General features: G+C 36.1%; 4 protein-coding genes and 1 long non-coding RNA gene across 15 annotated transcripts in view; 4 read left to right on the forward strand and 1 right to left on the reverse strand.

Annotated features, from left to right (window-relative positions):
- Positions 1-980: 980 nt before the first annotated feature.
- LOC143305379 (uncharacterized) lies at positions 981-2093 on the forward strand. Its single transcript, XR_013062256.1, has 2 exons — positions 981-1368; positions 1741-2093. It is a non-coding gene; the product is annotated as an uncharacterized LOC143305379 (long non-coding RNA).
- Positions 2094-3919: 1826 nt separating this feature from the next.
- On the forward strand, positions 3920-7172 carry LOC117607616 (pre-mRNA-processing factor 17). Of its 5 annotated transcripts, XM_034331524.2 has the most exons (10): positions 3920-3937; positions 4258-4339; positions 4455-4633; positions 4731-4947; positions 5022-5348; positions 5422-5636; positions 5729-5992; positions 6066-6199; positions 6329-6550; positions 6638-7172. In XM_034331524.2, the coding sequence occupies exons 2-10, from the start codon at positions 4336-4338 to the stop codon at positions 6813-6815; spliced, it is 1740 nt and encodes a 579-aa protein (XP_034187415.1). In that variant the 5' UTR covers positions 3920-3937; positions 4258-4335; the 3' UTR covers positions 6816-7172. The 5 variants fall into 5 exon arrangements, with proteins under 5 accessions (XP_034187415.1, XP_034187414.1, XP_034187413.1 ...); XM_034331523.2 differs by lacking the exon at positions 3920-3937 and having other exon boundaries at positions 4076-4329; XM_034331522.2 differs by lacking the exon at positions 3920-3937 and having other exon boundaries at positions 4077-4339; positions 4399-4633.
- Positions 6834-22669, reverse strand: part of LOC117607603 (uncharacterized) — a 45161-nt gene continuing 29325 nt past the window's right edge. For 2 of the 6 annotated variants that reach the window (XM_034331493.2, XM_034331498.2), the window contains 8 exons: positions 20466-20636; positions 20241-20374; positions 20028-20172; positions 19710-19952; positions 19401-19615; positions 13362-19302; positions 13202-13260; positions 6834-13116 (listed from right to left, as the gene is read on the reverse strand). In XM_034331493.2, the coding sequence (XP_034187384.2) occupies positions 13024-13116; positions 13202-13260; positions 13362-19302; positions 19401-19615; positions 19710-19952; positions 20028-20172; positions 20241-20374; positions 20466-20636 (7001 nt within the window). In that variant the 3' untranslated portion in view covers positions 6834-13023. Of the gene's footprint in view, positions 13117-13201; positions 13283-13361; positions 19303-19400; positions 19616-19709; positions 19953-20027; positions 20173-20240; positions 20375-20465; positions 20637-21001; positions 21185-22669 lie in introns of those variants that run through there. The other 4 variants (XM_034331496.2, XM_076688631.1, XM_034331494.2 and 1 more) reach the window with 4 other exon arrangements.
- On the forward strand, positions 7355-10503 carry LOC117607617 (transmembrane protein 181). Of its 2 annotated transcripts, XM_034331526.2 has the most exons (13): positions 7355-7492; positions 7868-8029; positions 8093-8196; positions 8277-8426; positions 8512-8614; positions 8762-8915; positions 9012-9092; positions 9187-9286; positions 9375-9502; positions 9602-9751; positions 9843-9945; positions 10020-10250; positions 10346-10503. In XM_034331526.2, exons 1-13 carry the CDS (start codon positions 7485-7487, stop codon positions 10501-10503), a joined length of 1632 nt encoding a protein of 543 aa, XP_034187417.2. In that variant the 5' UTR covers positions 7355-7484. The 2 variants fall into 2 exon arrangements, with proteins under 2 accessions (XP_034187417.2, XP_076544748.1); XM_076688633.1 differs by having other exon boundaries at positions 8512-8915.
- On the forward strand, positions 11769-12729 carry Ssb-c31a (single stranded-binding protein c31A). The gene is made up of 4 exons (XM_034331563.2): positions 11769-11840; positions 12025-12094; positions 12204-12420; positions 12497-12729. Exons 2-4 carry the CDS (start codon positions 12044-12046, stop codon positions 12577-12579), a joined length of 351 nt encoding a protein of 116 aa, XP_034187454.1. The 5' UTR covers positions 11769-11840; positions 12025-12043; the 3' UTR covers positions 12580-12729.

Here is a 22669-nt window from a genome sequence, read left to right on the forward strand (position 1 = left end):
GGACATGCCTTTGTTTTCGAGGGTTCCAGACAACCCCAGATGAGATTGCTTTGCATGCAGAAAGCACAGCCGATAGGATAATCGTGCCTGTTTTACCCGTCGTTCTTTCATCTGCAAGACCTACATGAAGCTAGTCGGAAGAAATAATAAAATATAATTATTTTTAAACAAGTGTATTTCGTTTTTAAATCGTTTGTGATTTACAAAAATATCATTTTCATTGTTTGTGAGTGAACAATTTCTTAATTATTTACAAGTTTGATTTATAATAAATAATTATACCCATCACTACCTCGAACAAGTGAGTTCCACGATTTGTTCGTTTTTCGTTCTTATATTTCGCTAGATCCGGTCAAACCCATCACTAATCCGAACAAGTGAGTTTCTCGATTTGTTTGTTTTTCGTTCTTATATTTCGCTAGATCCGGTCAAACCCATCACTATTCCGAACAAGTGAGTTTCACGATTTGTTCGTTTTTAGGTCTTATATTTCGCTACTTTCTTGGGGTTCCTGACACCCCAGATGCAATAATGTCGGTATGCAGAATCATCGGAGCTCCGGGGTCCTCAGAACCCCGAGGCAATATAATTTAGGTATACAGAATCATCGGTACTTCGGGGTCTTTAGAACCCCGAGACGATATAATTTTGGTAAGCAGAATCATCGGAGCTTCGGGGTTCTTAGAACCCCAAAGCAGTTTAATTTTAGTATACAGAATTGGCGGTGCTTCGGGGTCCTTAGAACCCCGCGACGATATAATTTTAGCATGCAGAATCATCGGGGCTTCGGGGTTCTTAGAACCCCAAAGCAGTTTAATTTTAGTATACAGAATTGGCGGTGCTTCGGGGTCCTTAGAACCCCGCGACGATATAATTTTAGCATGCAGAATCATCGGAGCTTCGGGGTTCTTAGAACCCCAACGCAGTTTAATTTTAGTATACAGAATTGGCGGTGCTTCGGGGTCCTTAGAACCCCGCGACGATATAATTTTTGTAACCTACATGAAGCTACCTGGAAGGAATAATAAAATATGATAATATTTAATTTTTCTTAGTGTATTTCGTTTGTAAATCGTTTTTGATAGATTGTGAGTCTATTTTTAACGTTTGTGACAAATTAGTTCTTTTGTAATTAGCAATTTTATTTCAATCATGACGCGAGCTGAAACTTTTTAATAATTTTTTATAATAAACAGATTTTGTGATAACTGATAGTTGTAATTGATTGGAAATCGTTTGTGATTTACAAATACATCATTTTCATTGTTTGTGAGTGAGTAATTTCTTAATTGTTTACAAGTTGTATAATAAATAACTGTAGTGGGCATGCACTACAGATCCAGTCGCACCCATCACTATCCCGAACAAGTGAGTTTCACGATTTGTTCGTTTTTAGGTCTTATATTTCGCTAGTTGCTTCGGGGTCCCTAACACCCCGGTGGCATAATATCGATATGCAGCGTCGCCGGTATCTCGGGGTCTCAGATACCCCGAATGCCGTAATGTCGGTAAGCAGAGTATCATGGTGTTCCGGGGTCCCTGACACCCCTGATGCCAGAATGTCAGTATTGAAAGAGTGTCACCGGTGCTTCGGGGTTCCTGACACCCCAAGATGATATGTCGGTATGCAGAGTTAGTCATTGGTGCTCCGGGGTCCCTGGCACCCCGGATGCTATATCATTGGTATGCAAAGATGGTCAGCGGTGTTTAGGGGTCCTTAATACCCCAATATGATATCAGGTCGGTACGCAGAGGGCATCATTGGCGCAGCGGGGTCTCTAACACCCCTTGATAACATCAGGTCCGTATGAAGAGGGCACAACCAGTATGATTTTTCTCCAGAGTCAATAAAATTTACTTAATTTATTTTTTTTTGCTTATTAAATAAGCTCATCGAACGGAAACAACATTTATGATTATATCCCCCTTCTGGGTCTCAGCCGAGGACCCCATTTATATTACTTTTTCCAATTATTTCATTAAATTTATCCCTCATTATAGGCCAAGGCCATCTCAGTATCCCTTACATCCCTGCATTATTGCCATCCCGGCATTCCTTACATTCCTGCAACTCCAAAATACCCCCTTTTTTTTTTTTTTTTTTTAACGTGGTGGAAATCTTCAGAAAGACACCTTCAGCCCCCCTGGGGAGGAGCCGGAGGTAGTGTGGGATTTTTACCCACTAAAACCACCACGGTGGCCTGCACTAGAGCGGTAGGGAGAGTCCTTTCACCCACCGCCATGTGCCAGATTCCGCCGACATCGGGGGCCACGACCGATGCCGACAATCCTCGGGCCGCGTGCAGTGGAGACCGGGGCCCCAGCCCCGGAATTCCACTATATCCCTACATTCCTTACATCTCTTTATCCATTACATCCCAACATTCTTTCCATCCCTACATTCCTTATATCGCTTTATCCCTTATATCCCTACATTCCTTACATCTCTTCATCCCTTAAATCCCTACATTCCTTACATCTCTTCATCCCTTAAATCCCTACATTCCTTTCATCCCTACATTCCTTACATCTCTTCATCCCTTAAATCCCTACATTCCTTACATCTCTTCATCCCTTAAATCCCTACATTCTTATCATCCCTACACTCGTTTCATCCCTACATTCTTTTCACCCCTATATTCCTTGCATCTCTGCATCCCTTATTATAAATATATTATAAAGACTGCTTCCAGTAAAGGTAAGTTAGTTCCATTTTTCGCCACCAGAGGGCGCTGATTCGACATCGAAATTTTAGTTCACATTTTTGCCGCCAGAGGGCCAAAATTTCGGCGAGGCTTAGTTCCTTTTCTTGAAACCAGATGGCGCTGATTCGACGTCGAAATTTTAGTTCAAATTTTTCCCGCTAGAGGGCCAAAATTTCGACAAGGTTTAATTCCTTTTTTTGAAACCAGATGGCGTTGATTCGATGTCGAATCAGCGCCCCCTGGTGGCAAAAAAGGGAACTAAATCATGCTGGCTTTCTGGCCCTCTTGCGGCAAAAATGTGAACTAAAATTTCGACGTCGTTTCAGCGCCCTCTGGTGGCGAAAAGAGGAACTAAATTTGTATAAAACCGTAGGCCTTATAGCCGCAAAAATTTCAACAAATGTAAGGAATGTAGGGATATAGGGGATGAAGCGATGTAAGGAATGTAGGGATGAAAGGAATGTAGGGATGGAAAGAATGTATGGATGAAAAGAATGTGGGAATGAAGAGAATGCAGGGATGACGAAAATATAGGGATGAAAAGAATGCAGGGATGTAAGGAATGTAGAGATATAAGGGATGAAGCGATGTAAGGAATGTAGGGATGGAAAGAATGTCCGGATTGTAAGGGATAAAGAGATGTAAGGAATGTAATGATATAAGGGATGAAGCAATGTAAGGAATGCAGGGATGAAAAGAATGTAGGGATGAAAAGAATGCAGAGATGTAAGGGATGCAGAGATGTTAGGAATAGTGAGATGTTGCTGGGATGTAAGGAATGCAGTGATATAAGGGTGCAGAGATATAGTGGAATCAGAGATATAAAGGGTGCAGACGGAATAATAAAAAAAAAAAAATACATACACATTGAATTGAGTACACATTGAAACTCCTCCTAAGGAGTTTATTCAATAAGCTAAGAAGTTAAATACTGCAAATTAAATGAACGCGGAAAATAAAATAAGGGTATATGTATGCCTTTAGCTACCTACATGAAGCTAGCCGGAAGGAATTAGAGAAAGAAAAGGAACTCGGTTTACAATATTTATAAATAATATATAATATATAAAAATATATGAAATCATTTATCTTGTTATTTTTGTTATTTTATTATAAAAAATCTTCAGCATAATGACAGTTGCTCCAAAAAATTAAGAGAACTTTTGCCCATAGAATATGAAACAGAAAATTTAAGCGATTTGGCAAGAGTCCTGAGTATATTTTGCGCATGGGTACTACAATTATTTATTATAAAACAAACTTGTAGATAATTAAGAAATTATTCACTCACGAGCAATGCAAATGATATATTTATAAATCACAAACGATTTCCAATCAATTACAGTTATCAGTTATCGCAAAATCTGTTCATTATAAAAAATTACTAAAAAGTTTCGGCTCACATCATGACTGAAATAAAATTGCTAATTACAAAAGAAGTAATTTGTCACAAACGTTAAAAATAGACTCAGAATCAATCACAAACGATTTACAAACGAAATACACTAAGAAAACTTAAAAATAATCATATTTCATTATTCCTTCCGGCTAGGGTATCTGCAAGGCACAAATATGTCCATTGTCCAGTTTTCTACTATTGTCTACTATCTGTAGTCAATGCGAGGTGTGTATGGGTACGTAAATAAGCAATGATGTTACGTTTGAATATTTTGAAATGAATGCTTCGCGTTAGTTAATAGGAACAGTTATCGTATAAATATCTACAATAAAATATGCTTGCACTGAAAGATTATGGTAGCAGTGACGATAATAGCGAGTCAGAAAATGACGATGAAAGTACAAAGAGTGAGGTTAACTGTGATGTCGGTGCAAATAACAAACCTGTTGTTGAATTACCTCATGCTGTGGAAAAATTAACCGCGTCTATAAACATACAGATTTGCTCAGCACCAGAAGTAATACCAACGGTAAATATTCAACGATAAGTCTTTTAAGTAGTTTTAATTAAATTAAAAGTTGATGTTAATTGTATTGATTCGGCCATTCTGCTCTACTGTATTATAGGGATCCGAATTATGTGTAAGACACGTAGATTCAACCATGGAAGAAGTTACGCACAATCCAAAGTACGAGGAACTGTTTGCTCCAGATATTGGCCCTGAGAATCCTTTTAAAACGCAACAACAGCGTGCTGTAAAAAATATGCTTTCTGGTTATGTAGAAAAGGCTCACATAAGCGAATTTCAATTCGAAAATCAAAGAAGAACATTTGCCAGTTATGGTATGCTCGGTTGGTGATGCGCGATATTTACAAAATGAGATTCTTTGCTATCCCAGTAATTATGTCTGTTATAGGATACGCTTTAGATCCGACCGTAGATGGTAGCGCGGAGGAAGGTAGATCGATAATAGGAGCAAAAGAAGCAGCAGAAGAATCTGGAGGCAAAACTGTATTTGAAAATACAACATTAAGACCTTCCGATAAAAGGAAAAGGCATAGAAACGACGATCCTGCAGATATCGAAGGGTTCTTGGGCCCATGGGGTGGATATATAGATGAAAAACGAATTGTCAAACCGACGGAGGAAGAAGCTGCTGAATTGGAAGAAATATTAGCCAAAAGAAATAGAAGAGGAAAACCAACGGAGGAGAAACCTCTCGAAGAGAAGACGGTGTTACATAGTACGGCCGGAACAATTGTTAAACTTTCAAGCTTAACTGGCTTTTTTATTTCATACAAAAATTTATTTTTTAGTCAAAGACAGTGTCGACTATCAGGGAAGATCATTTTTGCACGCGCCTCAGGATGTTGGAGTAAATTTGAGATCGGAGTCACCGCCCGATAGATGTTTCTTACCAAAAGCACAAATTCATACGTGGGAAGGTCATACGAAAGGTATTTCGCAAATTAGATGGTTTCCACGGACGGCGCATTTGTTACTTTCTTGTAGTATGGACTGCAGAGTAAAGGTGGGTGTAATTTGAAATACGAAAAAAGAAGAGTACTACACGAAAAAAGATGGGTTTTAATTTGATGCTGATTATTATCGTTTCAAGTGTAGCTATGGGAGGTGTATAAAGATAGGAGATGTATTCGAACTTATTATGGTCACCGTCAAGCTGTAAGGGATATTAGTTTTGATAACGATGGACAGAGATTTTTGTCAGCTGGGTATGATCGTTACGTAAAACTGTGGGACACAGAGACTGGTTCGTGCATCAGTCGATTTACGAGTAGAAAAATCCCTTACTGCGTCAAATTTAATCCCGACACAGATAAACAACATCTATTCGTAGCTGGAACAAGCGACAAAAAAATTATTTGCGTAAGTTGTAAGATTTATTCGATAATCGGTAAATTTTACAAAGCTCTTACGCCAATTGCATACTCGGTTACAGTGGGATGTACGTTCTGGTGAAATAACTCAGGAATATGACAGGCATTTAGGAGCTGTTAATACAATAACGTTCGTTGATGAGAACCGAAGATTTGTAACGACTTCTGACGATAAAAGTCTGCGAGTTTGGGAATGGTATGAAGTTCTTTGTTCATCGTGACAAGCGTTTAAACTTTCAACGCAACGATGAATAAATTTGTGAAGTAATTGAACGTAGCCCGTTCTTTTGATTTGAATAAAATTTAATCATTCTTCTTTGTGCAGGGATATACCGGTCGATATGAAATACATTGCGGATCCTTCTATGCATTCTATGCCCGCAGTAACTCCGTCTCCTAATCAAAAGTGGCTTGCTTGTCAAAGTATGGATAATAAGATTGTTATATTCTCTGCATTAAATAGGTTTAAAATGAATCGTAAAAAAACATTTACGGGTCACATGGTTGCTGGTTACGCTTGTGGTTTAGACTTTTCCCCTGATATGAGGTGAGAAAATTGTTTTATTTACTTTGAAACTTTGGAAGTATATATGTATTTTTTGTTTTTTTCTTTGTTTTTTATATATATATATAGTTACCTCGTATCGGGTGACGCGGATGGCAAGTGTTACATTTGGGATTGGAAAACGACTAAATTGTACAAAAAATGGAAAGCGCACGATGGTGTATGTATCGATGTATTGTGGCATCCACACGAACCTTCGAGGCTGGCTACAGCTGGTTGGGATGGAAAAATAAAATATTGGGACTAAGTGTCATCGGCGATTATATTTTTACTAAAAAAAAAAAAAAAAAAGAAAGAAAGAAAAAAAGGGAAAAATTATATTTATATTTTATATCACGTGTACAAGGAGATTTATTTCGCGCAAAACTTTTTAATTACGGTATTAGATATAGATGGATGAATGAAGAGATCGTAAAATTGTTCAAAAGTATTTTAATCGCAATTGATAATTTATAGTTATTTTTCGCGATTGTGAAACGATTCACATCTAAATACGGATAATGAATGAAGAAAGCATCTTTTTTTTCCGTTTTGTAGCAATAAATGAGGCGTAAAATTAGTCATATTGCTATATTAAAATAATAAAAAAAAAAAAAAAAAGAAACTACCAAACATTTCGCGTATTAATTTGTTCGTATTGAGATGACAAGTTACTAACTCTACTTTTACATGGCGGTGGTAAAAATCAATAATAGCACGCGTCATGATGTCTACCGTTTTCGTTTCGTGCGTCGTTGCAGACTTAATGTTTTCCGTGGTCATTGGTGTTGTCCCGTCGAATATTTTAAATTTAATTGTTCGATTGACAAATGGTTAACGATATCTTCACTTTTCAAGTTGTTTTGATTTAATATGATAAACCAGTTGATGCAAATGCCTTGAAACTGTGCAAAGATTCATCGAAAAGTGTTGATAAATGGGAAGGTAAGAATATTTTCACCTTACATAAATATGAATATACATTTGTCGGAGTTTTATAACTTACGGTTATACAATGGAATGAGATCATTCGAATGTAAATAGACATTGAATGTTTACAATAAACACGTGGTTCTAATATGTTGTATGTTGTATGTAAGTACGTAAGTACGTACATGAAACATTGAAAAATTATTATTTCTATATGTATATGAATTTTGATATCATTGAATTTGGCATAACCGAGGTATTGTTGTAAAAATTGTACGTATCACTTTACACGTTAGCGATAAGAGTAACATGTTTATGTCTTTAGTGTTAGAATAAAAGAAGGTAATAACCGACTATCTTACGATCTTATATTCACCTATACCGTAACAGGTTCAACGTAAAGATGGATGGTCCTGGATTAGGATATTCGTATCATCTTCCTTCAGCAGGATGGAATCTTAGAGTGAGGAACGTTCTTTCGCAGTTTAGTGATCTCTTCAGTGAATTTAATAAATACATTGCACCTGCTTATCATCACGATCGATGCGAAAGGTATTTCATTTATCTTGCATAGAGGCAACTGGAATATAATAATGATAATACGTTTTTCTGTAGATCGGTGCAGATGCGATTATATTCCATGCATAAGAGAGAATTTGTTATGGTATTTGTTGCTTTCTTTGCATGTTTTGGATTAGCAGTGTTTATTGGACTAGCGGGTAAGCTCTCTGCTTGAACAGAGTTACTTTTTATCACATGTAATATCGTATTCACGTATACTTGTATTCTTTCGCCACAGGTCCTCCTATCACTTCAACTACCGAGCAAAGAGCTCGTGTAAATGGCAGTGAAATAGCTACCGGTCCTTTTATTATGAAAACACCTTTGTTATCCACGTATAGTCAACAACTATGGGTTATCGCAAAATTATTGACCTCTAATAATGATGGTATTACGAACATAAATCACTGAAAGAATATTCACATCCATTTGTAAGATGCAAATTGTAATCATGATGTATTGATTTCTTACAGATGAAAGATATGACAAAAGTTTTCAAATAAGCATCTCTATAGATGGTATTACCACTGATCATAAACTTGTACCTATTTTGTCTTCTGAAACTGGACACAATAGGTATGAAATCGAACTTAACATATTTTACGTAATTTCTTCTTTCTATATGAATCTAATTAAATATATCGAATTATCACTGATATATGTGTGCGTGCGTGCGTTCGTGCGTTCGTGCGTGTGCGTTTTTGTTTTTTTTTTTCATTATAGGACTAGACATTTGAGGTGCGAAAGACAAACGTGCGAAGAACTCGTAGTTGCTCATCTCGGATTTCTCGATTACAGTTATTATATTATTACTGTTCGTTTTCACGGCCTCGAAAGCTTCCATCAACGCTACATCATACACGAACTCACATTCTACGTCAGTAAGCACTACCCGAAATAAAATGTTTAATTTAAATAGTTTTGCAGAATCGACGAAATAATCGTACTTGGTAATATTTTTACTTATTTACAGTACAAAAATTACAACCCGGCGTTCACGGAATTCGAAATTTGGTTTCGATTTATCTTCTTATTGACTGCATTCGGAGTTATGGTAAAATGCAAATATTTTTTCATATATGTACAATGTAATATACGTACATATATGCATACGTTGATTGAAACTGAACATTTTACTATATTTTCAGTGTTGGTTCGGGCATTCTCTTCGAAAATATCCATTGCACGACTGGTCGATAGAACAGAAATGGATCTCTATATTACTTCCATTATTAATTTTATATAATAGTAAGATTTGATTTGATGATTTGTTAGAGATTTAGTGTTTGTCACTTTTCAACAAATGTTCATTTCTTTGTCTCTCTTCTTCTTTCAGATCCATTGTTCCCAATGACATTTTTGATCAACTCTTGGGTGCCTGGTATGGTAGATGCAATTTTGCAAACGACATTCCTTTGTGCAGTTCTCATGTTTTGGTTATGCGTTTACCATGGTTTAAGACAAGTATGATTTTTCGTTACTTCGTCAACTTAAACGTAGTTTAATGTAAACGCAATGACAGTGGGTTGCCTGCAAAACTGATGTATCCTATATTTCCGACAGAATGAAAGACGCCTGATCACGTTTTATCTACCAAAAGTTTTAGTAGTTGGATTGCTATGGTGTTCGGCGCTCATTCTTGCGACCTGGCTTCGTTGTACAGAATTAGAAGATCCTACTTATAATTACGTTCTTGACACATCGAATTATTTCGTAAGTGTCAACAAAGAGAAGAGACTATCATTTACTTACACCTAATATACGATATGTGGTTTGTTATCAATAATGTCCTGCATGATTGCAGGGTTTCAAGGTGTTCTTCTTCACAGTAGGAGGCTTTTATATCGCGTACTTGCTCCTCTTAATATTGAGGGCGTACAGTGAATTAAGATCTATGCCGTACTTCGGTACGATAAACATGTTTATAAAAATGTTATTTGTATTTTTCGGCTATTTACAGTATGTATATTATCTTTTCTAGATCTTCGATTACGTTTTTTAACGTTACTGGCTAGTGTTGTTTCGTTAGTTTGTGGCTGTGTGACAGCACGACAGTTTGGAGCTGGTATTTTCGAGGATAGTTTTGCTTCTCGTCTAACTACTTATTACCGTTCGTCGGCTCAATTTATGGCTCTCTACGGTCTTCTTAATTTTTATTTGTATACCATGGCTTATGTGTACGCGCCTGCACAGCAACAAGTCTACGGTCAACGTAAGTATTTTACGTACTCGAATGATCGGTATGCATAGCGTATAATAATAATCGCCTATTTTACGAACGATAAATCTTGTTACAATTGATAACAGATTCCTCCATAACAAAGGACAACCCTGCATTTTCTATGATTAACGATTCCGACGAAGATGTTATATATGGATCGGATGAAGAAGCGGTTTACGGATCGGATGAGGATAGTAGACGGCCTTTAACCCGTACTTCTCGAACCGCGAGTGATAGTAATTAATTGATCAAATTAACTGTTCTTCATAAGGAAAGAAAATCATTTACAAAACAAATATAATAATTATAATAATAACAACAATAATGATGATAACGATGATACTAATAATGTAAAATAAGGAAACGGTAAATGACGATGTGTTGTAAAATAAAAAATGGTAAGGTAAATGATTGTTTTTAACGATAAGTGAAACTGAAAAAAATGTAACTGGTTTCTTGTACATATTTGTGTACATACATACATATGTATACCGATGATCTTACTTCTCGGTAAATGCGTAATTATTTGCGCTTCGTATTGAAAGCAACATTCGTAAAGTATTTGACTTTGATGTTTATACGTTTCCATGAATTCTATTTAATTACTGATCGATGTATTAATATAGCAAACGTTGTCGCGATGCATTGTGATAAGAATGAAAGTGGAAGTATTTTGTATGCACGAAAGTAGTTTCGCAATGGATTACTTTCACGTACTTACATATGTGAAAACAAAGAATTCATTTAATTAAATTTAATTTAATTAGATCATTACCGTGTAATGTTCGTTATCTTATCTGACCAAATACGTTTTACCAGGCGTAAATCTAATTTTTTAGTTTGTTATGTTCATCCATATATGGATCCGTATTATCGTCTATATTAATATCAGTGCAAAAATTGAATAAATTTTATCGATACAATTCAATATAATCATTTGTAATCCTTACATTATTGTACATTAATATACAGGGTGTCCCAGAACTGGGTCGAGATCCGAAGAAGGATGATTCTAAACAACTTTTTCCTTTGTCAAAATGTTGGTTAAGACTTCGTTTTCTAATTATTAACGAAAAACAATGGCTAATGAGAGCACAAGTAGAGCGCGAGTTCAACTGCGGGAGTATTGGCTTCGAGAACCAAACTCGATCGTAGTCGCGAACAAACTACTCGATAGCGCGTCGCGTCGGTTCGTAACCGACACTCCCGCGACTGAGCCTGCGCGTTATGCGCGTTCTGATTGGTCGGAAAATAAATGATAAATTATAGAAAAATACAGAAAATTACAGAAAAATAGTCGTCACTATGAATTTAAAAGTTTGAAGATTGCCTTTTACGTGCTAAACTTCCCGTTGAAAGCCTTGAAAGCGTAAATCAAGGCATCGTTTGAATCGAAGGTTACTGTAAACTTGAAGGCAGGTACTTATGTATGTATTTATATGTATACAAACCCATAACTGTTGAGAATCGTTGAACGTTATTTTCGAATTACAGTGGTTTATTATCGTACAGACACACTTTTGTTGTATATCTGTCTCGTTAATAAACATAATATTTTTACAAAATCAAATATATATGTAGGTAAATAATTGCATTGATTTTAAATTGCGTTTGCTAAGAGGTTAGAACGAATAAGTAGAAATTATCTTAATTTTTGTAACGATTGAACGTATATAACCTAAAACATAGTAATTTCTTTATTTGCTAGGTATTCCTTTTATTTTTTTATACGAAAATAGTACCAAGTGTAACGAGACTGTTTCAGGTGAACCCATTCTGAAAAAATGCCAAAGTCAAAAGAGTACGTGTCTACTGATGACGATAGTAGCGAAGAGGTATTTTACTTTAATTACTAAATATTGTACATATTCAAATTGTCAATTGTTTGATTCGTATGATGGAAAATTGGGTAGCAGCGCATAACATATTTATTTACTTTGCAAGGAAGTGAAATCAAAGAAGCCGAAGAAGAGGGAAGCGGATGAGACCGTAGAGAAGACTGCGAAAAAGACGAAAAAGGAATCGACCGAGAACGAAGAGGCCGTTTGGGATTTAGGAAACAATCGGCAAGTTACAGTGAGAGACTTCAAAGGAAAATTATACGTTGACATTAGAGAAATGTATTTTGATAAGGATGGAAATTTGAAGCCAGGAAAAAAAGGTATTAGAAAGTTCTATTTTAATAATGAACAGTAGACAAATAAGAAAAAACTGAAAGAAATGTTTTTTCTGCGCAGGTATTTGCCTGAACATGGCACAGTGGCGAAAATTATTAGCGGTTACGGAAGATGTAGACAAAGCTGTAAAATCTAAATCTTAAATATTTATTTTTTTACGCGTCTTTTCTTTGCCGGAAACTTATTACTTTACGTATATATGTGTATATTTTACCTGTAAAATGTAACGCGTCAAATCGTTCTGCCTCTGTTGTCAGATATTTCTAATAAAGAATACTTTTCATCCGATCGAAGTATCGAGTTGTGTAAGTACATACTTGTACGTGAAATGAGAAAATTAAAAGGAAGAGGGATGGGCTCCAATCGTATTTCCGTGTATCAAGAAAAGAAAAGTATTCGAGTGTTTAACTGAATACTGTATGATTAATACATTCGAGATTATTTAAAATGAAACGCGATAATAGCGTTTCATATTTTTTTTCCCCCGGATGGAACAATAAGTAGTTGGAAAGGGAAACGTGTATTATACACGCAGGTTGAAAAAAAGTTTTTGTACAATTTTAATGGAAAATTAAACTGAAGAACGTTCAGGCTGGTCCATGAACAGAAGTTAAAAATTTATCTAAATCTAAATTGTTCAGTAATGTTCGAGGATCCGTTAGATGCTCTCGTTTTTCGAACTGTGGAAAAAAAAGAAACAAAGAGACGTTATACGTATTTTTGTTTGATGACCGTACAGAAAGAAGAATAAAATTAGTTACGAACCTGGTTATTTTGTTTCGGCTCAACGAGCATATTCTTTTGAAGTTTTACGACTGAGGTGTCTGAAATTTGTAATATTTTATACTAAAGTATATTTATTTCAATTTCATAATACATAGATATGTGTGTATGCGATATCATATGATTTTATAACATGAATTACCTGTGATTGTTTCTTGATTTTTGTCTGTTTTCAATCGTTTTTTGTTATCAATCGTTTGTTGTAGATATTTATTTCTTTCATTAACGGTGGAAGTTTGAAGAAGGGAGGTGGTGGCAAGCTTTTTCGTTTTCGAGAAAAACGGCCTATCGATAGGAGAGGAAGTGGCCAGCGGCTTGGCGTGTGTACTTGTTGCGCTTAACGTGTCCAGAGACGTTTCGCAATGATTTTCGTATTTCAGAGGCGACTTTCTATTTGCTAATTTCTTTTTAGATTTTGGCGGCAGATTGAATATCTCTTCGTAATCGGTGGCTGTCCATACCTTAACGCATTCGTCGTTACTTTGATCGTTCAAGACTACATTAATTTGAAATTCCAATTCGTGACTGCTGTATCTTCGTCTTCTTTTCTTTAACGGAGCACTATCGTCGTAGAGAAAATGGTATTCTACCGAATTTGGTGCAACCACGTTGAAATTCGTTTTACCATCGCATTTTTCCACTTTTGATTCAAGTTTGTTCGGTTGATCAGTTTTGCACGCGGGAACGAGTTGTAAACTCTGAAGAACGTGCGATAAATTCTTGGCACTTGGTAAGTCAGAATTGTCTATAGATACAGTTTTGATAAGATCATTTTTCTGATTAGATGAAAACTTTGTTTTGTAATCATTCTCTTCGTCGCTAAACAAATCTCGTTTTACTAGATCAACCTTAGATTTTGATAAGGCGTTTGCTTTACCGCTATAATTAGCTTGTTTTATTGCTTTGTACGTATTTTTCTCTTTGTAACTTTCTTCATTTTTCATCGTACTAAACTTGCTTTCTTGTGAAATAATTTCATTGCTAGTCTTATTCAAGATAACAGGTATATCACTTTCTTCGGCATTGATCGCAATACAATTTTTTGAATTTATTGAATTTCCCGAATATTCTGACGTTTCCAATCTCCTTGTTTCTTTATTTTCCACTCTATTTATATTGAAAATTTTATTTTCCGCTTCCGCAACTCTATTTAATTCTTCTTCGCTTTGAATCGCAACATCGTTTTCTTCGTTATTATTCGTGTTATTCTCGACAATCGTGCAGATAGGAGGTTTCTTTGAATCGTTCTGCACATCCGTTTGCTTTACAATTTTTAACGTCAAAGTGTCGTTGAACGCAATTTTATCACTATCATTTTCTCGATTTGAATTTTCCTTCAGTCTCTTGCAATCTTTCATTTCTGCTACGTTGTCCACGTTTAAACGTTTTACGCTTGTATCATCGGTATTACCAATACTATTATCGTTGCTGCTGTTGTTGTTGCTGCTACGATTGTCATTGTTGATGTTATCGTTATCGTTATCGAGCTCGTCAATTTTCTTCTTTTTCTTTTTTTTCTTTTGTTTCTTCTCGCTAACTGAATCATCATTCTTCTGAATCTGAAGAGACGCGCTACGATTCTTCTTTTGTTTTACGGTTACATTATTTTTATTACCCTTACAAATAATTCGTTTCTGTCGGGTTGTTCTACGGGTAAGACTAGATTTAGGAATATCTCTAAATTTCGTTATCATACGTTGACGTTTTGCTTCTAATTGAACGACTAATTTCTTGTCTATAGTCAAACACTTTTGCTGTTGTTGTTGTTTTTGTAACAAAGAAAAACGTTTTACGGACATTGTGGGTTTGAAAGTATGTTGCGCTTTCACTATTTTTGCCTTTTGCTTAAGGCTTTTCGCTGTACAATTTCCTACGTATAAATCCTGATTCCGATTTCCATCTTCTGAATTGATAAACGCTGAAATTTTTGAAGATAAATTAGTCAAGTTTTCTACACCGGTCTTAGAACTGCTCGGAGTTTCGGAAATATCTGCTTCGTTTATTAAAATTTCATTTTTGGCCGGAGTTTCTTGTAGCAGCTCTTCCTCCTCCTCCTCCTCCTCCTCCTCTTCTTCTTCTTCCTTCTGTCGATCCCTTTCATTTTTCATTACCGAAAACACTTTTAACGGCGATGACTCGCATTTTCTTAAAGCGATAATTGCTTCTTCGGTACGATTCGTACATAATACATCCGTTGATTTGATCGTTAATTTTGTCAAAGTACTTGCCGAGGTAACCAAATATTCTGTATTCGTTGTTTCTTCCTGTATTCGACGCGTAGCAAGTTTGCATATTGAATTGTCATTGCTCGTAGTATCTGTATAAATTTGATTCGAAATTTTTTTATTCTTTTTGCTGGACGATGATGTTTCCAACGAGTTTGTTACTTTCAATTCTGGTGAAATGGACGAAGGTGGTAAAAATGTAGAAATCGGCGAGGAAGATGCCGAAGGTGAAGACGAAGACGAGGGCGATGATGATGATGATGAGGAGGACGAAGAAGAGGACGAGGACGAGGAGGAGGAGGAGGAGGACGACGATGAGGATGAAGAGGTCGAAGAAGAGGAAGAGGATGATGCGTCTCTGTCTAAGGATTCTTCGCAGTTGCGCAAATATTTTTTTTTGTTATCAACTACCCTCGCGCAATATTTGGCCGTACTGCTATCGTCCGTGCCGTTTTTATCGATAATTAATTCTGCATTCTCGTCTTTGACACGACAATTAGCTTTGTTACCTTTTGTACAATGCGACGTCGAATCTCGAGAACTGGCTGATATTTTAAGCTCTTTTATTGCCTCTTCTTTAGGCAAATTTTCCTTGATCACTTCAAATTGTGTTATTTCTAATTTTTCAGATAGGCGTGTTTGAAAGGTGCTGCTCGAACCGATAACGTTGCCGGGCGGCACGCACTGGTTCGTGCATTGCGAGGAGGATGATATTACAGGCGATTTTTGCAAATCGTTTGCCGTCTTTGACGTCTTTGACGTCTTTGACGTCTTTGACCCTGATAATTTCTCCGAATGTTCGTTCTGCTCAAAAGTAGGTTTATAATAGGGGGAACAGGAATGGAAGGTTTCTTCCTTCGGATTATCGGTCGTAGTTTCTTCCAAGTGTTTTGGAGTTAACGCTATACAAGGTGTTGTCGGAAATTCCGGAGTACTTATAAAATTTCGTATTTTACTCGAGTCTTCGTTTGTTTTAACAAACGGCGTGATACTGCTGCTAGGACTAAGTAATCTGGGTGTCGGTGGAACGTCGGAGTTCTCCAACTTTCTTGGCGTTTCCAAATCAATCAAATTAGGTATTTGTAATAATTGCTGCGAGACATCCGTGGAAATTTTCGTCAGCTCAGAGAATTGCGTATCATTCCCATTCGTCGACATTATATTGTTCTCGTTCGTCGATTTTTCACATCTATTTAAATTGGTTTTTAACGTTTTCAATGGGACATACTTTTTCATATTATTTTTCTCAACTTTCGAATCGTCGATTGTTCTTGTTGCTGTTATCGTTGCCGTCGTCGTCGTCGTCGTCGTCATCGACGTCGCCGTCATCGTTGCCATTGTTGTTATTGTTTCTATCATCGTAGTGGTAGTAGTGGTTGTTGTCGTTGTTGTTATCACTAACGATTCATCGACACGATTCTTCTCGAAAATGGATAATTCGTCCAGTTTGTTCCGTTCAGAGACAGTTTTATGTTTATTCTCGTTACTACGCGTTGGCAAAACGTCGTTTGTCTTGGCACTATCGATATCGAACAACGAATTTTTATCCGGTATCGACACGATATTACTCTCTGCCTTTTCTTCTTCTGTCGACAACACCTTTCCTTTTGTCCTTTTTCGTTTTTTCTCTTTTGCAGCGGCAACCGACGACTCTTTAGTCGGTAGACTTTTGATACTTTTTCCTTTCGACGCGCGTGATTTGCACTTTTCTTTATTTGAAACAACGCTCTTGCTTTTCCGACGATCGTCTTCCGTGTTAGTCGTTTGTAAAGATTTCCTCAAGTCCGCGTCCCATGTGTCCTTTACCATTTTCGTTGATTTTAATTTCTGTTCGGACAAAATGCTGACATTGTTTTCGTCCTTCCGACACTTTTCCGAAACGTTTGTAACTTTCGATACAGAACATTCGGTTGTCGCTACGGCAACTTTGTTTGACGATTCGATAACTGTTTCCGGGCACGTCGTTTGATGCCCGATCATCGTAGAATTAGAAAATGGTGGGGACTTGAAAAGACAAGTTCTACATACCGATTTAACGTGTTTTAAGGAGGACACGTTTTCGCTATCGCTAACCGTTCCACTGGATGCAATATTGCCCGTTACGGTTCCCGCAATTGTCACTGCCGACGCTGACGTCGAAGCTATTACCTTCGTCGGTGTATTGAAATCGAGAACTCTTATATGATTGCTTTTCCGTCTGGGTGTAGATAAACTCAATCTATAATTTTTTGTCCTGCTTTTCAACAACGTTCTCGGAGTGCGTTTAGTAATCGGGTCGACCGCAACAGCCTTGCAATTCAATGGCTGCTGCTCGTCGTCGAAGTTACTTTTAACCGGAACAACAGCTTTTTCAGTAGCTTGTACAACAGGTGTCAAGTCGATGTCTGACAAACTTTGATTTTGATTGTTCTTATTGCAATTGAATTTTAAGTACGGAGATAATCCCGAGCCAGACAAACTAACGTTATCTTCTATGTTTATAGTAGGCATATTTGAACTATCCACTAATGTTCTTGCACTATTTTCGTTCCCGTAAAGAGTAATCGATTCTCCGACGATGAGTTTGCTCGTGGTGGTGTTGGGTAAAATGGCGGGACTTGTTATCGAACTACCTGCCAAATTATTAACGCTCCGAATCGATCTACATTTTCCTTTGTTGTTTATTTGTTTATCCTGCCTCTCGCCTGAATGGATTGTTTGACGAGTCATCGACGTCGACGATGTTGACGATGTTGACGATGTTGACGACGTTGATGATGTTGACGATGTCGTTGGTGCTACCTTTTGAGGAACATTTACAGTTTTCAAATACAGCGTCTCCATAAAATTTTTCCCATTTTTACCTGTTGGATCCTTTGGAACGATAGGAACGAACCGCGACTTTCTTCTAGACGGTATAGAACTTGCACATAATATGTTGTTTATTTCTTCTTTCGAACACACTATCAACGTTGGCATCGTCATTATGTCTTGTTCATCGAATGTATTGCCTTTGTTACCGTTCAGATTATTCTCCGATTCGTTTTTAGCTTTCGACGGCTTCGTTCTCCTTACCGTCGACTTTTTTACCTTTGTCTCAGCCGCGTTAATATTTCGAACTGTTTCTTCATTGATACAAACAATTTGTTGATTTTCAATGTTCGATGATTTTCCATGTTCCTCTTGCCTACTACCATCCTCTGAAGAAACTTCAAATGTCGAAACCTTCGATTTCTTTTCATTCTCAATGTCGACCGGTACAACTTCTTTTCGACTCTCTAAGCTTTTTTCCTCGTACGTCGTCGGACACTTGTTCGTAATATTGGCATTTATTATACTTAATATCGCGGCAGCGTTTTGATCTTCCAACACGTTATCTTCCTTCTCTTGCTCTCGTTGGTCATCTTCGACTCGAGCATTTTGTTGCCTCGAAGAACTGCGAAGTCTCTGTTTTAACGGTATATCTGTCACCTTTACCTCCTCGGATAATTTCATATCTGATATTACCAACTCTGTTGTTGAGCTACTATTCACCATTGTTGAAATTTCAATTTCTTTCTCTCGCGATCCATTCGTCAACTTCGTTTTCGGTCTATTATTGGCTTCGATGTCTTCATCGGGACTCGTATCCGCTTCTATCTGCGAGCCGATCATTTCATCGAGAAATCTTTCAAATACAGGATCAGATTCCGTTGCCTCTACTATCGATTTAATCGCGTTACTTAAGTCTGCCATGACAGAGGTATTTGCTTCGCCGTTCGTCGAATCATTTAAATTTTCCTCTTTCGATGATACATCCGTTGGAAGTATTGCTTTGTTAATGTTCTCGGCAATTCTTTCTTGTAATTCGGTACGATTCAACAACTCTTTCGTCAGTAACTTATCGTGACAATAAAAAATTATTCATTATTAATTAGTTCGTGAATTAGCGTTAAGAAAAAGAAAAAAGTAAACAAACCAAAAACATTGATACGTACACTGAGATTTTCAATTGGTTCGTCGTTGCTTTCTGATTCGGACTCCGGTGTATCGTACGGGCTAGTCTGGACCTCCACGCACGAATAACTCCGTAACTCTTCCGTGCTTGTAGCCGCAGTACATTTTTCAAACGTGCACGAATCTTTTCCATTATTCGTTTTACACGTATTATCTACTACAGCATCTTCTAGATTTTGCGCATCTTGATTAGTACCTATTTCAAGCATTAACAATCAAGTTATATAGTTACCTTTAATGTTTATTTAATCTTACCATCTATATATATACTCATCTACATATATATTTACTATTATTACTATTACTGTTGTTGTTGTTGTTGTTGTTGTTGTTGTTGTTATTGTTGTTGCCGTTATTATTATTATTACAACTATTACTATTGCTATTATTGCCAATACTTCCAACTTCTTCTTCAGAGCTGATATGTTTCTTCTCTTCCACGTGAATGCTACCACATTTAGATTGTTCGCTCGTATTTGTGTGACCAGGCAAACTTTCTAATGGTGTTGTCTCTATGCTATCGTAACTATTTACTACAAACAAACAATGAATTCATTAAAACGTTTAGAATGAATATTGAATATTCTTCAGAGCTTATGAGCGTCTACCGTGACCAGCGGCCGAGTTGATTTGTTGCGATGTATTCGCCATCACTTTTGTACGTTTGCATCGTTCACGATCGCTGTTACTGTGACATCTTTTACGTACACTGCTAGATATTATGGGAGAGCCATTGGATACTTGGGAATTACCCTGTATACATAGAAATATTACACCGTTATTAATTGATCACCTCGTAATTAATCATTTTATCTAAGTACCTGCGAAGGAACGTTGATATTAACGACAAAACGTTGTCCGCGGGTTTCTTCTATGAGAAATTTTAACTGTTCTAGTAAATCTCCACAGTGTTTCAATTGTTCGCAGTCTGTAATTTTGTTCAGGCGTTCCTGAACTGTACAAAAATTATATACTTCTTTACACAAGTTTTTAAATAAACTAAACATTATGTATAAGCCACATATTAAACTATAAAAAAGACTTACTTATTATGTTAATAGCAACAAATTTTTCAATAACATCTATCAGTGTCATTCCGTTAACTTTGGTACTAAATCTTTTCCCACTAGAAAATACTGTACGACATTCTTGTAAATGGGGACAAGTCTCTAAAAATATTTTGGCAGCTTCTAGACACCTTTGACCTTCTAGGTATCCTAAAATTAATGTTCACAATTAACTATTATGATTTGTTTCAATGTTTCCTATGTATCCCAGTAAAAATATAAAATATAAAAAATAAAAATTAAAACTAATCTTCTCTATAACAACTGTAAATATAATATATATGTAACATTAATTTATTTATTTGTTTATATGAAACTAAAGCTGTAGTTTTGGCGCTTTAATTCGTAAGAGTGAAACAACTATCAAAATGCATGTCAGCAAAAGCAATCGCATTCATTTTTTCATGTTTTAGTATCACAATCAGAATAAAATATTTACATTCCCGCCACACAACAAGTTATTATTATTACAAACATGACGCTTGAAATGTATGTATACATCGCGTTACTCTTACCAAGAACCAGTCTAGCTATTTCCGATGGTAATAATGTTTCCATAATGTTTATTGATCTTTAAGTTTCACTCGCACCGATGAAAGTTCATTATGAACTCTTAAAAAAATGTCAAACAATGGCAATATAAGAAAACAAATCTTGAATAGGACTGTAAAGAGAATACATACATATATATGTACATACATACATACATACATATACCGCAGTTCACCAGAGTCCATAACTGCGACGCGCAGGTTGGAAGATGGTGGGGGAACGCAGCGAGCTCTCTGCTAATCGCTTTCCACTTCGTTTGGAAGTATCGCCAATCAGGGCGAAGATGCGCACTGGAGAAGCGCGAAGAACGAAAACTGGTCTTTTCGCAGTTATGGACTCTGGTGAACTACGGTATATGTACATATGTACATACATAAGTAAAGTACATTTTATGATACAATTTTACCAACTTTAAAAGTTACATAGGTTCTACAATTTTCTACCCTATGTCAGTGACTTTCACAATACACATCTAAGTTTATATAGTCTGTCTTTGCTGCACTTTGCTGTGAATATTGTATTTTGTATGTACCGATCGATATTGAAATTGATAACAAGTACTGCGATATCTTTTTTATAATATCTGTCGAAAGCAACACACATTTGTTACTATTTTCTGCTATACTAATCATCATCTTTAATTTCATATTATAATAAAGTACTATTTTAATTAGGCCATTGAAAATGTTAATATTGTACTTTTGTAATAATATTCAATTTACAGATTTATAAACAATGGGAAGTTGGCAACTAGAAGTTGGACGAATGATGATGTATATATTATTTCCAATTGGAGTTTATTATTATTTCAATCAAACAGAAAATATTGAAGAGTGGATAATTAATGAAAAGAAAAAGTATGGTACTACGAGTAAAAAAGATTATACTCACTTTTTGGAGTTTATAGAGGAGTACAATAAGAAAAAGCAACAGAAACAGCTTGAAGAACTGGAAGCTAAATACCATAAATTAAATACATAAAAGAGTAATTTAAGGAGTTTGATGCATAATTGTTCCTTCGATTCATTAGTCAATAGTAATGGAAAGTTGGATTAATCCGTTTCAGCAGTTTATAATTATTTTTCAGGTAATCATTTGTAATGGCATTTAGTTATGGAACAATTCTGAAAGGACATATCGATAACATACATTTAATCATTAAAATTAAATAATATATTTAAGGGTGCAACATGTAATGCTATATAGTATAATTTAAATAAATTGCTTGGACAAAATAGAAAATTTTATTTTTCCAGTTATTACGTTAATTATATTTATCCTAAACTCTATTATCCTTGAATGAAAATTTTGAACACATACATACTTCTATAGTAAATTTTAATTATAAAAAAGACGATACAACAATTTGTGCCAATACTGTAAAGAAAAATGGTACCAAATGTATATTGGGAAAAAAGTACATACATAGATCCAAGAAGCTGCGGTCATTTTACATGCAGTTAATAAAAATCATGTATGTATGTATGTAGCACACGCATGTATTCTACGTATTGCAGGGTGGATACCACTCTATATTCTTTCGTGACTATAGGATTGTTGTTTCTCTTTCGTATGGTACCCGGCAAGAGCGGCGTGACTGAAAATATCTGCAGCTGTTGATTATAGAATTT

Source organism: Osmia lignaria, chromosome 6, assembly GCF_051020975.1.
Source record: "Osmia lignaria lignaria isolate PbOS001 chromosome 6, iyOsmLign1, whole genome shotgun sequence".
NCBI classification, from domain to species: domain Eukaryota; kingdom Metazoa; phylum Arthropoda; class Insecta; order Hymenoptera; family Megachilidae; genus Osmia; species Osmia lignaria.

What these genes read in the sequence shown, in the direction of transcription:
- LOC117607616 (XM_034331520.2), top strand. Translation starts at nt 4,439, where the DNA reads ATGCTTGCACTGAAAGATTATGGTAGCAGTGACGATAATAGCGAGTCA. An exon ending in CACCAGAAGTAATACCAACG is followed by an intron (nt 4,634 to 4,730) that starts GTAAATATTCAA and finishes ACTGTATTATAG; the next exon opens with GGATCCGAATTATGTGTAAG. An exon ending in GACTTTTCCCCTGATATGAG is followed by an intron (nt 6,551 to 6,637) that starts GTGAGAAAATTG and finishes ATATATATATAG; the next exon opens with TTACCTCGTATCGGGTGACG.
- LOC117607617 (XM_076688633.1), top strand. An exon ending in TTTACCATGGTTTAAGACAA is followed by an intron (nt 9,503 to 9,601) that starts GTATGATTTTTC and finishes TATTTCCGACAG; the next exon opens with AATGAAAGACGCCTGATCAC. An exon ending in TTGACACATCGAATTATTTC is followed by an intron (nt 9,752 to 9,842) that starts GTAAGTGTCAAC and finishes GCATGATTGCAG; the next exon opens with GGTTTCAAGGTGTTCTTCTT.
- Ssb-c31a (XM_034331563.2), top strand. Translation starts at nt 12,044, where the DNA reads ATGCCAAAGTCAAAAGAGTACGTGTCTACTGATGACGATAGTAGCGAA. An exon ending in ATGACGATAGTAGCGAAGAG is followed by an intron (nt 12,095 to 12,203) that starts GTATTTTACTTT and finishes TTACTTTGCAAG; the next exon opens with GAAGTGAAATCAAAGAAGCC. An exon ending in TTTGAAGCCAGGAAAAAAAG is followed by an intron (nt 12,421 to 12,496) that starts GTATTAGAAAGT and finishes TTTTCTGCGCAG; the next exon opens with GTATTTGCCTGAACATGGCA.